This window comes from Pleurodeles waltl, chromosome 6 (genome assembly GCF_031143425.1).
Source record: "Pleurodeles waltl isolate 20211129_DDA chromosome 6, aPleWal1.hap1.20221129, whole genome shotgun sequence".
Taxonomy (NCBI): Eukaryota; Metazoa; Chordata; class Amphibia; order Caudata; family Salamandridae; genus Pleurodeles; species Pleurodeles waltl.
This window is the reverse complement of record NC_090445.1, coordinates 20,796,258-20,810,823: the sequence shown is the minus strand read 5'-3', so window position 1 is coordinate 20,810,823 and position 14,566 is coordinate 20,796,258. Positions and strand designations below refer to the sequence as shown.

The 14,566-nt window shown below is 47.6% G+C and overlaps 1 protein-coding gene across 5 annotated transcripts in view; it reads right to left on the bottom strand.

Moving 5' to 3' along the window:
* Positions 1-14,566, bottom strand: part of ABL1 (ABL proto-oncogene 1, non-receptor tyrosine kinase) — a 243,773-nt gene that overhangs the window by 86,884 nt on the left and 142,323 nt on the right. For 3 of the 5 annotated variants that reach the window (XM_069237066.1, XM_069237067.1, XM_069237069.1), the window contains one exon: positions 241-414. In XM_069237066.1, coding sequence (XP_069093167.1) covers positions 241-414 — 174 coding nt within the window. The remainder of the gene's footprint in view (positions 1-240; positions 415-14,566) is intronic. The other 2 variants (XM_069237068.1, XM_069237070.1) reach the window with 1 other exon arrangement.

Sequence of the window (14,566 nt, the reverse complement as noted above, 5' to 3'; positions counted from 1 at the left end):
TTCTGTGTAGAAAGTGCAACCATCTCCCTTTTAAGTAAGTAGTTATCTACTTGTTGGCCTGCTCCTCCATCTTCCTTTTAAGGAATTATCCATCTCCCTGTAACTCTGCCCAACCATTTCTCTTAAGTGTCCGTGCTGTAACTGTGTCCCTACAAGCCGGATGCCTCCCAGCCTCTCCCCAACTAGTGTATGCCCCAAACCATCTCCTTGCTCACTTCTAAGGCCCCAGACCACACTTACCTTTAGTGATGCTGAGGGTGTTGTCTCCACTAGCCACAAAGTCATAGAGTGCAACAAAGAGGTTGGGGTCATTCTCGCTGGGGCCTGAGAGCAGGTTCTCCTTGGAGTTCCAACGTGCGGCTTCGCTCAGACCTTGAGGCTCAAAATCAGACCCAATTGGCCTCTGCAGGGCTTCTGAAGGAGAATTTAGTGGGAAAGGAGGCAAGAGGTTGGGAGGCAGAAAGCAAGGACAAAAAGAAAAGAGCATGAGAGGACCACGGAGAAGAAATCGAGGAGACACAAAAACCGAAGAACACAAAAACCGAAGAGCACAAAAGCGAAGTCGAAGTCCATGGCACAAAAGAAGATTTGAGATGGAGACAAACACCACCAGGAAGAATAGAGATGGGAGAAGGAGAAGAAAAGGAGAGAAAGAGAAAGAAAGCCATTAATAATCTTTTACGTATCAGATATTACACGCTTTCACGTTGAGTGCATTACAACAGGAATCAAGATGAACAACAGCCACACACTACCTAGAAACACACATTATACCTGGAGCAATGCACAGCAAAGCTCCTTGGGTGCAACATGTACACACCAGCTTCACACCTAGAGCGCCACGAGACTACCAGGCAGCACACACTGTGTGCAACAAAAGTCTTCTCAACAAAATAACTAGTTCCTTGAGGAAACTCACTCCTTGCAGAGCACCAAATCTTCTTCCATTTCATGTCTAACGAAAACGCAAACTACAACTTCTGCTTCACACACGCACGCGCAAGACTGGGTCCACTTCCATTTCATGTCTACCCACCATGAAAACACCTGCTGCCTGACACATACACAGACACACACAGGGAGCCTCAATCATTAATGAGGACTCTGTCGCCTTCCATTTCATGTTTATCCAAAAGCAGACTTCCCCCTGCTGCCTGCCACACACACACACACCTGTTGCACAGTACAAGAGTCTCAGCATGAACCGTGCCCTGCTGCGCCTTACAGGAGTCTCAGCGTGAACAGTGCCCTGCACATTACAAGAGTCTCAGCGTGAACAGTGTCCTGCTGCGCATTACACGAGTCTCAGCGTGAACAGTGCCCTGCTGCGCATTACACGAGTCTCAGCGTGAACAGTGCCCTGCTGCGCATTACAAGAGTCTCAGCGTGAACAGTGCCCTGCTGCGCATTACAAGAGTCTCAGCGTGAACAGTGTCCTGCTGCGCATTACAAGAGTCTCAGCGTGAACAGTGTCCTGCTGCGCATTACAAGAGTCTCAGCGTGAACAGTGTCCTGCTGCGCATTACAAGAGTCTCAGCGTGAACAGTGTCCTGCTGCGCATTACAAGAGTCTCAGCGTGAACAGTGCCCTGCTGCGCATTACAAGAGTCTCAGCGTGAACAGTGCCCTGCTGCGCATTACAAGAGTCTCAGCATGAACAGTGCCCTGCTGCACATTACAAGAGTCTGTGTGAACAGTGCCCTGCTGCGCATTACAAGAGTCTCAGCATGAACAGTGCCCTACTGCACATTACACGAGTCTCAGCATGAACAGTGTCCTGCTGCGCATTACAAGAGTCTCAGCGTGAACAGTGTCCTGCTGCGCATTACAAGAGTCTCAGCGTGAACAGTGTCCTGCTGCGCATTACAAGAGTCTCAGCGTGAACAGTGTCCTGCTGCGCATTACACGAGTCTCAGCGTGAACAGTGCCCTGCTGCGCATTACAAGAGTCTCAGCGTGAACAGTGTCCTGCTGCACAGTACAGGAGTCTCCGCATGAACAGTGCCCTGCTGCACATTACAAGAGTCTCAGCATGAACAGTGTCCTGCTGCACATTACAAGAGTCTGTGTGAACAGTGCCCTGCTGCGCATTACAAGAGTCTCAGCATGAACAGTGTCCTGCTGCACAGTACAGGAGTCTCAGCGTGAACAGTGCCCTGCTGCACATTACAAGAGTCTCAGCATGAACAGTGTCCTGCTGCACATTACACGAGTCTCAGCGTGAAGAGTGTCCTGGTGCACATTACACGAGTCTCAGCATGAACAGTGCCCTGCTGCACATTACACGAGTCTCAGCATGAACAGTGCCCTGCTGCACATTACACGAGTCTCAGCATGAACAGTGTCCAGCTGTTCATTACACGAGTCTCAGCATGAACAGTGTCCTGCTGTTCATTACACGAGTCTCAGCATGAACAGTGTCCTGCTGTTCATTACACGAGTCTCAGCATGAACAGTGTCCAGCTGCACATTACAAGAGTCTCAGCATGAACAGGACAGATGCAAGCTAACAACACAGATCGGGAGGCAGGGGCACAAGATGTGTGCTGCTCGGGGCAATATTGAGGCGCGCACACACACGTATGTGCACTTGCTTACAAGGTGCCGGAGTCGGTTCATGGGTTTGCTATACATGTGATGAATGGTTTCTACTCAAGCGCCGTGTATATGTAGCTTAATGTGGTTTAATTGCGATTAGCAATATCCTGCAGTAAGGCACAACCGCCTGCTAGTCAGCGAGCTGGGACAATACAACTATTCATAACAATGACTACAAAAGCCCCTCAACAGAAAACTATCCGGAGATTTACTGAGTCCTCATGTGTGTAAAACGGAGCCAGGAGTGAGTCCCCGGCAGCTCCCATCTCATGCACCTTCCACCGGGCCTGAAAGTAGGATTCAAAGTGCAGAGACCCCCCTAAACATTCAGGCACAGAGCTTCTGACTACCATGACCCCAGCCCTTGAATATCGGGGGAAGTGTATTTTCAGAAACCCTTCCGTGCTCTCCTGCAAGAGGGGGCATGAACGTACAGCGTGGCCGACCATTAACAGCCTGGGCACTGCTGCCAGAACTCAGGGCTAAATTAATGGGGGGAAAAGGTCACATCCCACTGAGGACGCATATATATTCGTTTGATCTTGGACAAAGCTTAGTAATTGGTCTAGGGGACCAATCACTGCATCCCCTAATTGGGTGCATTAAAGTTGAGGCTCCCAGTTTTAGATGAGCCACAAGCTCTTTTCAACCTGTTGTAAGTATTCTGTGGGCTTTCAACCACACCCACCTCACGCCCATCACTTTCATTTGTTCCTGGGCTTGCCTTTCAAAACTCCCTTGATGTCGTTGTCGAATGCTTTAAGTTTGTCCCGCCTTGAGGTGGTTTGTTACCGCTTTGAACACTGACCCTGCTACATGGATAATTGCACGATTGCGGATATACTTCAGCGTGGGCGAACTAGTTTCTTCTTTTGTGTCTCTCCTTCTCACTCATGGCGGCCGTGGCGCTCTGAACCGGCACGCACTACCGTCCGCAGCACCTCCTGCCTGTCCCGCAGTTTCCTGTTCGTGTCAGCCGTCCCCACCACCCCTCCCACCTCGTTCCTTGTTTGCTTTGTAGTCCAGTTCCACATGTTAAACGGAAAGTGGTGGAAGGTAACATTTGGTAAGTTCTATTCTAAAAGCGAGTCGCGGATAGACTTCTCATAACCTACTGAAACCAGACCCACTTTATTTTGATCAAACCAGCAATGCTTGTCCTATTAAGATGTATTTTTCCTAATGGTGACACCGTTTGAAGCTGGTAAGTGTTTTGAAACACGTCAACACATAATTTGCCAAGTATGTAGATTTCTCATATTCTCTATGTACAAGTATCATTAATGAAGCATTGTAACTCTGCTATTATGAAACAATGGACTTGCACCCCATGCAGAACAGCCATAATATGTTTCTACCCGTCTATTAAGAGTGTGACATAAAATGGTCATGGTGATACATCATAATAAACAGCATCTTTTGACAAAGTACTTATTTAGGAGAATTTCAGTTGTTCAATCACTGCTCACACATCCAAAGATTTTCAGAGGAGTGTTTTATAACATGTTTAACCTGAGTTGTCTCCCAGAGCCCCTCCAGAACATTTCCAATAAAGCGCAAATTCACCATGTGTGGAGCCTTGTAGTAGGTTTTCTGTATAGTTATTACAAGCCAAAAATGTCCATGACAAAGCCTGTAATGCTGCAGGGTTGTCACAGACCGTGTATACAGCCTCTCCGTTATTACAGCTCAAAGCATGCCCAGGACACGCCGGGCCATGTTTGCTATATGTTCAGAGGGCAAGGCATGCATTCCTGTGTTTATTACAGGCCAATGCAATATCTTTTAAACTCATTACTAGGCTGAGCTTGTACCCAGTATACGTAAAAAACGGTACAGCATGCATGATTTATGTCTGTAACAGTCCAGGTGTGGTGTGCAATATATTTTATCCCAGTAGTGAATGTATAATACATGTGTATGCATGTTCTGTGTCTTATCCATGCTGTTTACAGCAGAATCTGCACCTTACTGTCCAGAGCAGAGATTGTACACCGTAGTCCAGATTCAGAAACAAACCCTTAATTGTGCACCTGTGGGTATACTCCTGTTGGAAGACAAGGTACTGTTTCGGTGATTCACACAAACATCAAGGGAGATACCTGGGACACTGATAAATATAGTTTCCCAGGGGTACTCAGAGGGGTGGGCACTTAGTCATGTGTAAATGTATCGGGTACGCATTATACGGTTTACACATGTTGAGTAGTACTCCGCGGTGTAGGGATGTACGCATGCATCATGTATCAGGTGTACACTGCTGCATGGTTACCTGTCTAGCCAAAGCGCCTTGTCTCCTTACGTTAAATGTATTTCTCCTTAGGTAACACGTGCTTCCCTGTGGGGGACCCTCTCCCACTAATACCTTCAGCTGTGATGATGCCCACCCGCATTCACGCCTTGGACACAGAGGTACTCCTGCCCTAGAAAGGAGTAATTTTCCAATCATACCTCTGGTGGGAATCAGTCTTGCTAAAGTTCAGGAACATCCTTAAAATATGCTCATTTTGGGTGTTTTACTAGTTTCCGAGGATACTAGCCTTGGGACGCGCACTCCCCATTCCTGCTAGTGATATTCTGATATGAAAAAGTGACGCATTCTAGTGTAATGCAGGGTCGTGCGCGTAGTCTATGCAGCGTATATCACCTACTGTGTTTAGTGTCTGGCATAACAGTAAATCAAATTTGCATGTTTAGTCAAATGCAGGTCTATTCTGTGCGAGTCACAAGAAGGGACATATACCATTTATTTCTACAGTAATGAACATGTAGCATGTATTTTATTACAGACATAGAATGTATTATATGTTGTGAGAAGGGAGCCTAGGTAACGATTCACTGTTTATTCAACAGTAATTGTCTCTAGAATGCATACCGGGTGCCTACCACCAACTGCTATCCTATCTGTCCGGAATAATTTGTATTATTGGGCCAAGAATTATAGTCCAGAAGCATGGTTTTAACACAATACTGATCTACTTAATGGTAAAACCCAAGAAATATGAGATTCAAGGAACCAAATGGAAATTGATACTTCACTGTTCCATGTGACCCTTTAATTAAGATTTTTTAAACTATTTTTGTAGCACAAAAACTTACCATAAAAGTTTAAAACAAGCTACTCAAGCTTCAAGGTACAAGACTGTGATAGTCCTCTTATGTACAAGGTTAAAACACTTGAAGTAATATTTGACTTCAGGATACCCTCATCTCTATCACAATAACCATCAAGGATTGCTGCGAAGAATCAGATCTCTTTTAGCCACTGGGAGAGCAGTTTTGGAGGCTAAACCTTACTATTGCAAGTCCCTTTATGTGGGTAGTTCAAATCAAGGATGCAGCAGCAGGTCTTGCAGGATTCCACTTGCAGACACATGTTACCCAGATAGTGTAACATCCCTAAGAGCATCGTCCATGCAGCCGAATAAATCTGCATGGACTTCAGTGCACTGACTGCCGGCACCCCCTTACTTTGGTATCACCTTAAAGCTGAGTGCTTCTAACATGATACCGTAGCTGGTGAATTTAAACCACGCAGTCTTGACAGCTCCAAGATCAAAAACAAGAAGAGCACAAAGGAAAAGATAAACAATATTTCTTTATGTATTTATGTCTCATAAAGCACTGTGTTTATCCTTCAATTAGATGGTATTACAAAGGTCTAGTTCAATAAAAGATGGAGGAGGGATCTCCCATTAGCTAGTTGACAGTCCTTGTTCGATATTCTTTGGGGGTGACCTCTGATCGGTTTGTTAACTCTGTTTTCAATGAGTTGCATAGATCTCTTCTTGTTGGGCTTGCACTCCCAGCATCCTCTGGACTGCTCACTGATGGATCTAGTGAGGGAATGCTGGGCAGAGGCATCTTGTGGGGGTGTTTGTGAGGCTTGTTCCTGTGGGTAACTCTAGCTTTTGTTGTAGGAGACTCTATGGACGGGACAGATCTGCATAAAACCGTAGAAACCTGGCTTCTCATGGCAGCCACTGGAGTAGTTTCAAGAGATAATTAATGTGGTTACATTTGTGAAGGTTTATGCTCGTTTTGCCGAGGAGTTTGTAGCCTGGCAATGGGTTTTCTTAGTGAAATCAGATCAGACGGCCTTGCAAAGGCCCAGGCCCGAGCCAACTCCACCCAATGAGCAGTTGAAGTAATGGAAGGGTTTAAAAAAAAAATAAAAATAAGACGCAAGAGATTACTGCATTTTCTTATGGAGTGAGAAAAACATCAGTTAAACATCTGCAATGCGACGGGTCTCGCATTTGCTCGAGTTACAGCTATTAGCGTTGTAAACTCCTAACCGGACTTTTCTTGCCACACAAATTGAAAATGAAAAGTAATGCAGTTTCACATAAGTGAGCTGAGTCAAAGCACCACGGCCGCCATGAGCATGAAGAGACTCACTAAAGGAAGAAGAAGTTCGCTTGCAGTCAAACTTATCAGCAAAAGTGCAATTAACCATATAACAGGGGCGATGGCCAAGGCGGTAACAAAACCTCCCCGAGGAGGGACAAAGGTAAACCATTTACCAATGTCAAAGGATTTTTGAAGGGCAAGCCCACGAACGAGTGGTAGTGATGGGCGTGATGTGGACGTTGTTAAAAGCCCAGATACATACCAACGCATCTGAAAGGCAGCGCTTGCGCACTGCAATGCTCAACCTAAAAAATTAGTCAAAAAGTTACAGGTTTCCTCACTTTTGGTGCTTCAAGTAGGTGTTTCAGGACCAGAGGACTGTTCCAAGGGTAGTGAAACCAGTTTTTGGTCTTTCTTCTGTTCATGCAGAGGAAGCTCTCCTCCATCCTTCGTAACACAACGCCTAGACAGAAGGGGATTTTGCTAATATCATTGGACGTGAATCCATACATCGTCCACATATGTTTGAACATTTACCTGGCACTGTTCGATTGCTCAAGTACTAGTGACAGAAATTGTATACAGGTAACAAACAACAAAGAGGAAAAGGACGAACCAGGGGCTCATCAGCACAGTGGGACTGTGAAGAACTCAACTGACATGATTGTACTTATTTGGGTGGAGAGGAGATTGGTTCTAAGACAGCCAGCTACCCTCCACCCCCCACCCCATTGTTCCAATCTCTCTAGCAGTACTGAGTGGCGTAAAGTGTTGTGGACTGTAGAAAGGTGTCAGGGCTCCCTCCTACATTGTACATAGGAGCTTTTCCCTTACAGCGGCTAAGGCTGATCCATCTTTGCCTACACCCTCAGGATCTTCAACATCTCTCACACAACACTCTGTTCACCACCAGTAACAACAATAACTGCTTCCTCTCTGAGGAAACCATCTGAAAAGAATATCCTGTAACAACCTAATGCATTCTGGGAGTTGTAGTCTTGGTCGTCTTCATCTGAAGTGACTAGATTAGCTCACCCGATAGAACGGATTTGTAGGTTAAAAGCCCAGGACGGGAATTGGTACCAATATGATGGGGCTACTTTGCTGTCACTTACGTCGAGCGTGCAAGCGACATGTTGTAAGTATTCTGTGGGCTTTTAACCACACCCATCACTTTCACTCGTTCATGGGCTTGCCTTTCAAAAATGCCTTTATGTCATTGGTAAATGCTTTACGTTTGTCCCGCCTTGGGGCGGTTTTGTTACGCCTTGCAGACTGACCCTGTCACATGGATTATTGCACGACTGCCGATGTACTTCAGCGTGGGAGAACTAGTTTTTTATCTGTCCCCTCCATGCTGGCCATGTCGCTCACAGAGCAAGCAGCGCAAACTCCATTAATGGTATTGAAACGTTGGTCACATTGTTCACACTGTTACCTAATCAGAGTACTTTCTTTTGGCTCTCTGCTTCAAGCTCCATAGCTTTCACAAAAACACTTGTAATTGATAAACGCTTTACGTAAAAAGCACAGAAATCCGTAAAGCAGCTCTCCTGACAGCGGGAGAGCTGATACTACAATATTCACTGCACTCGGGAACTTCGCCCCAAAATGCTTTGCAAGCATTCTTTTATAAAAACATTTTTGCCCATAACTGAGCGTGTGGTGGTCCTAGGACAATGGGAACACCACCAAAACGTTCAGCACAACTCACTCTGTCTAGGTCATATCTGGGTCCCCACGCTAAGTTATTCAGTGTCTTTGTAAGCTCTCTCCTGGCTGGAACTTTAGTTTTACAGCTGAGAGAAGTTAATGTTTAAGGGCATTGTTTGTAATATTGTTGCAGTAGGCCTGCCAGCTCTGAAAATGTGTAATGCACTACGTCCACTAGGGGTTAAATATATACTTGCACTGCATTTTTCCTGCCATTCTGTTTTCATGTGGTTATGCCTTCTAGAGGCCAACAATATGGTTACATGACCATGTTTCTTATAAATGCTATTTTCATTGTGGTGTCCTCTAAGGGCTGTTCTGAGTATTACAGTCAACATACTACAATATTTGCAGCACACAGAAACTCACCCCTTAATGCTTTCCTGGGCGTTGTAAATTCATAAGTAGACTTTTTTGCCACAAACTCGTCAACTCTGCTGCATAATTTGGTCCTTTCTACCACATAATTCCAGTGGTCCTGCATATAACTAAAGGGCTAGCAGGCCTAATGGAATATTTCACACAAGGCCCTTAAAACTCACTAATCCCAGCTGTAAAACAAAAGTCCCAGCCATAAGAGCTTAAAAGGACACTGAATGGTGAGAGGAGTTATTATTTTGGGGTCCCCACTAAGCTAGTGAGGGGACCCAGAAATGATCTAGACAAAGAGCAAGTTGTGTCATGGTGAACGTTTTGAAGGTGGACACATTGTCCTAGGACCACCACAGGCTGAGTTATGAGAAAAATGGCTGTAAAAAGAATTGCCTGCAAAGCATTATGGAGCGAGTTTCCCTGAGTGTAGTGAATATTGTAGTATGGACTCTCCCCCTGTGCTAGGAGAGCCGCTTTGATGATTTCTGTGTTTTTATTTAGGTAAAGCATTTACCAATTACAAGGGTTTCTTGAAAGCCATGGAGCACGATGAGGAGAGACAAAAGCAACATTGAAATTACTCTGATTAGGTAACAGTATGAACAAAGCGACAAGCACTCCAATACCGCAGACTGAGTTTGCGCCATTCACACTCAAAGGACCATGGCCATTACGTAGCACGAAAGGGCGAGACAAAAGAAAAAAGTAGGTCACCCTCCCGAAAGTATATCGGCAATCGTGAATAATCCATGTAATAAGTTCAGTCTGCATGGCGTAAAAAAGAGCATCAAGGAGGGACAAACGTAAATCATTTACCAATGACATCAAGGGATTGTTTAAAGGCAAGCCCAGGAACGAATTAAAGCGATGGGTGTGAGATGGGCGTGGTTAAAGCCCACAGAATAGGGTGAAAAACAGCGCTTGTGCGCTGCTATGCTCAACCTAAAAATAATGAAGTAAGTAATACTACTACAAAAAGTGCTGCCTAATTTGCTTTTTCTTGCTCCACAATTTACTCAATCCTGCCACATAATCTGGCCCTCTCCTGCCGCATAATTTCAGTGGCTCTGGTTTTAGCATACAGTTTGTGTCACCGAAGGACAAAAATGGGGAAGTGGTAGGTATCGGCAAGAACAGCTGCAACTACTCACTTTTTTCTGCAACACCTCAAGCTTACACAAAGTAGTAGCTCTCTGCACAGAGGTGGGGGAGGTGCCTGGAACCCCCTCTACACCTACACTGGTCTACCTACAACCAGGACCCTGCAAACCATGCGCCCGTGAACCGGGTGCGAATCAGAGCGTTTTGCCGCCTCATCAGGCGTATTAAGCGCTATATAAAATCTACAATCCCATGTACGGTGTGGGGGTGGTGCACTTTCTGGTGCCTCCCAACTCTGCTCTCACTTTAAACATGATGGATGAGCTGCTCCCTCCACAGCACCCTGGTCTGAGCTGGCTTTGCAACATGGCTCATTTCACGCTTTCCTCAATGTTTTTACGCCTGAATAATCCAAACTATAAAAACATGAGGCCAGGGAGTGAAAGGGCCCCATGAATTCCATCAGTCTTAAAATAGGACCCTGCCTGAGGAGCATTCGTTATGCTTAATTAATCCATCAGGATGTCCATTAATGGCCTGCTCGTTCCCGCCCCTAGCCACATGCCCCGTTCCTTCTCTCACTCCATTCACCCAACTGTCCACCTTTAATCTTACACTCTAAGTGATATTTTTACCCAAATTAAACAGAATGTTCTGATTTTAAGAAACTGATATTTCTAAGAGTTTAGCACGCCAGCTGCAATCCCTTTGCTTGTTCCCCAATCGCCTCAAAGCGCTATATGCCCATGCAATTATTATTTTGCTATTTTTTTGACCAGCGCAGCGTTTGGCCTCCTGCAGCCCAGGTGACTGTTCTGGAGCCGTGGGACAGGTCTGCAGGACACAGGTCCACACTGACTCACTGGCCTGCAGCCAGGCCTAAAGATCCCACCGCAGGCTGGTGCACCGAGGGCACCCACAGTGTGGCGCTCATGCCAGCCGGAAGTGGTAAGGGAGTGTCCAGACGGGGGTCACTGCGCCACTGGAACCAAGTATTATTCAAATCTTTATTTTGAAGCACTTTATCTTAAGCCTTTTTACGTATTCTGTAACAACCAATCTTTAACCGTGTGGAATGAAGGTGTAAAATAAAGACTTACATATTCACAGTGCTTTCTGACACAGCCTGGGGCCTCTCAGCGCTAGACACACACAAATCACTATTCTTCACTGCACCAACCAGGATTCAGCTTTGTGGCTTCTGTCATGAGGGGAAAGATGACGTCATTTTCAAGGATTTCACTTTCACCACCGACCACAGGTGGTGCTTGTCCTTCGTGGCCATTTTACATATCTAGGGCTGTGGCACTGCGAGCTCCACGGAGGAACAATGTGCTTCGCTGCAGCACCCCACGCTCTAAAGATGAATGCTGGGAGCCCCAGTGCTAAATTTGCACTGCAGCAGTGGGATCTTTTCAAGTCAATGCTCTGGAGTGAGGCACTGCAAGTGCTAAAGCAGAATAATGTGCTTCACTGCGAGCTCCAAAGGTAAATCTGTACAGCTGCAGTGTGGTCTATACAGGTGACCACTGCAGCAACAGGAGTTAAGATAAATACACTGCAGCAGTGTGACCGCTAGAGGTGACCACTACAGCACCTCTATGATAAATACACTGCAGCAGTGTGACCTCTACAAATGGCCACTGCAGCACCAGGAGCTCTAAAATGAATACACAGCAGCAGTGTGACCTCTACAGATGACCACTGCAGCACCGGGAGCTCAGAGATGAATACACTGCAGCAGCGTGACCTCTACAGGTGACCACTGCAGCACCAGCACCTCTATGATAAATACACTGCAGCAGCGTGACCTCTACAGATGACCACTGCAGCACCAGGGGCTCTAAGATGAATACACAGCAGGAGTGTGACCTCTACAGATGACCACTGCGGCACCGGGAGCTCAGAGATGAATGCACTGCAGCAATGTGACCTCTACGGGTGAGCACTGCAGCACCAGCACCTCTATGATAAATACACTGCAGCAGCGTGACCTCTACAGATGACCACTGCAGCACCAGGGGCTCTAAAATCAATACACAGCAGGAGTGTGACCTCTACAGGTGACCACTACAGCACCAGGAGCTCCGAGATGAATACACAGAAGCAGTGTGACCTCTACAGGTGATCACTGCAGCACCAGGGGCTCCGAGATGAATACACAGCAGGAGTGTGACCTCTACAGGGGAACAATGCACCACCAGGAGCTCTAAAATGAAGACACCTCAGCAGTGTGACCTCTACAGGTGACCACTGCAGAACCAGAAGCTCTAAGATGAATACACAGCAGGAGTGTGACCTCTACAGGTGACCACTACAGCACCAGAAGCTCTAAGATGAATACACAGCAGCAGCGTGACCTCTACAGGTGACCACTGCACCACCAGGAGCCTAGAGATGAATACACTGCAGCAGTGTGACCTCTACAGGTGACCACTACAGCACCAGACGCTCTAAGATGAATACACAGCAGCAGTGTGAACTCTACAGGTGACCACTGCAGCACCAGGAGCTCAGAGATGAATGCACTGCAGCAATGTGACCTCTACGGGTGACCACTGCAGTACCAGGAGCTCAGAGATGAATGCACTGCAGCAGAGTGACCTCTACGGGTGACCACTGAAGCACCGGGAGCTCTAAGATAAATATACACAACAGCAGCGTGACCTCTACAGGTGACCACTGCAGCACCAGGAGCTCAGAGATTAATGCACTGCAGCAGTGTAACCTCTACAGGTGACCACTGCACCACCAGGAGCTCCGAGATGAATACACAGCAGGAGTTTGGCCTCTACAGGTGACCACTGCACCACCAGGAGCTCCGAGATTAATACACAGCAGCAGTGTGACCTCTACAGGTGACCACTGCACCACCAGGAGCTCCGAGATGAATACACAGCACGAGTGTGACCTCTACAGGTGACCACTGCACCACCAGGAGCTCCGAGATGAATACACAGCACGAGTGTGACCTCTACAGGTGACCACTGCACCACCAGGAGCTCCGAGATGAATACACAGCAGCAGCGTGACCTCTACAGGTGAGCACTGCAGCATCAGGAGCTTAGTGATGAATGCACTGCAGCAGCGTGACCTCTACAGGTGACCAATGCAGCACCGGGAGCTCAGAGATGAACGCACTGTGGTTGTGTGACCTCTACGGGTGACCACTGCAGCACCAGGGGCTCCGAGTTGAATGCACTGCAGCAGTGTGACCTCTACAGGTGACCACTGCAGCAGGAGCTCAGAGATGAACACACTGCAGTAATGTGGGCACTACATGTGAATGTTCTACGTGGCAGCAGCACAGAATCTGAACTTCAATACTCTGCAGTGCGAGCTGTAAAGATGAACACTCCAAACGGCACTTGTGTGACATTTATAGATAAAAGCTCTGTACTGCAGTAATGAGACATGTAAATGTAGATCCCTCGGTGAATTCTATGTACCCCGGCGATGTGCATTATAAAGTTGAATCGTCTGTACTGCAGCAGTGGGCTATGGAGAGTACTGTTCTTCACTGCTGCACTGGGAGCGCCGAGGGCGAGTGCTCGGCAATCCAGCGAACCTGTAAAAGCAGATATTGTGCACTGCAGCACCGTCACAGAAAGGCTGTGCTCTCCCCACTGCAGCAGTGAGCCCTGGAGGCAAATATTCTCAACTACAGAAGTGTGAGTTCTACTGTGTACCTTGTGCCGTACTGTGAAGCTACTGCGGAGGCCAGTACCCATCCTCTGGCGCACTGCACGGCTGGTGAAGGGACTCAGCACTGCAGCTGTGATGGCCAGTACACCTTGTGCCGTACTGTATGTGAAGTTAATGCACAGGCCAGCACCCACCCCGTGGCGCACTGAACGGCTGGTGAAGGGACTCAGCACTGCAGCTGTGATGGCCAGTACACATTGTGCCATACTGTGAAGCTGCTGCCGAGGGCAGCACCACCCCCTCACGCACTGGAGGCGCACTGCACGGCTGAAGGGGCTCGGCACTGCAGCAGTGAGCTGTGATGGCCAGTACACTTTGTGCTGTACTGTGAAGTTACTGCCGAGGGCAGCACCACCCCCTCACGCACTGGAGGCGCACTGCACGGCTGAAGGGGCTCGGCACTGCAGCAGTGAGCTGTGATGGCCAGTACACCTTGTGCCGTACTGTGAAGCTGCTGCCGAGGGCAGCACCACCCCCTCACGCACTGGAGGCGCACTGCACGGCTGAAGGGGCTGGGCACTGCAGCAGTGAGGTGTGATGGCCAGTACACCTTGTGTCGTACTGTGAAGCTGCTGCCGAGGGCAGCACCCACCCCCTGGCGCACTGGAGGCGCACTGCACGGCTGGTGAAGGGACTCAGCACTGCAGCTGTGATGGCCAGTACACCTTGTGCCGTACTGTGTGTGAAGTTAATGCACAGGCCAGCACCCACCCCGTGGCGCACTGG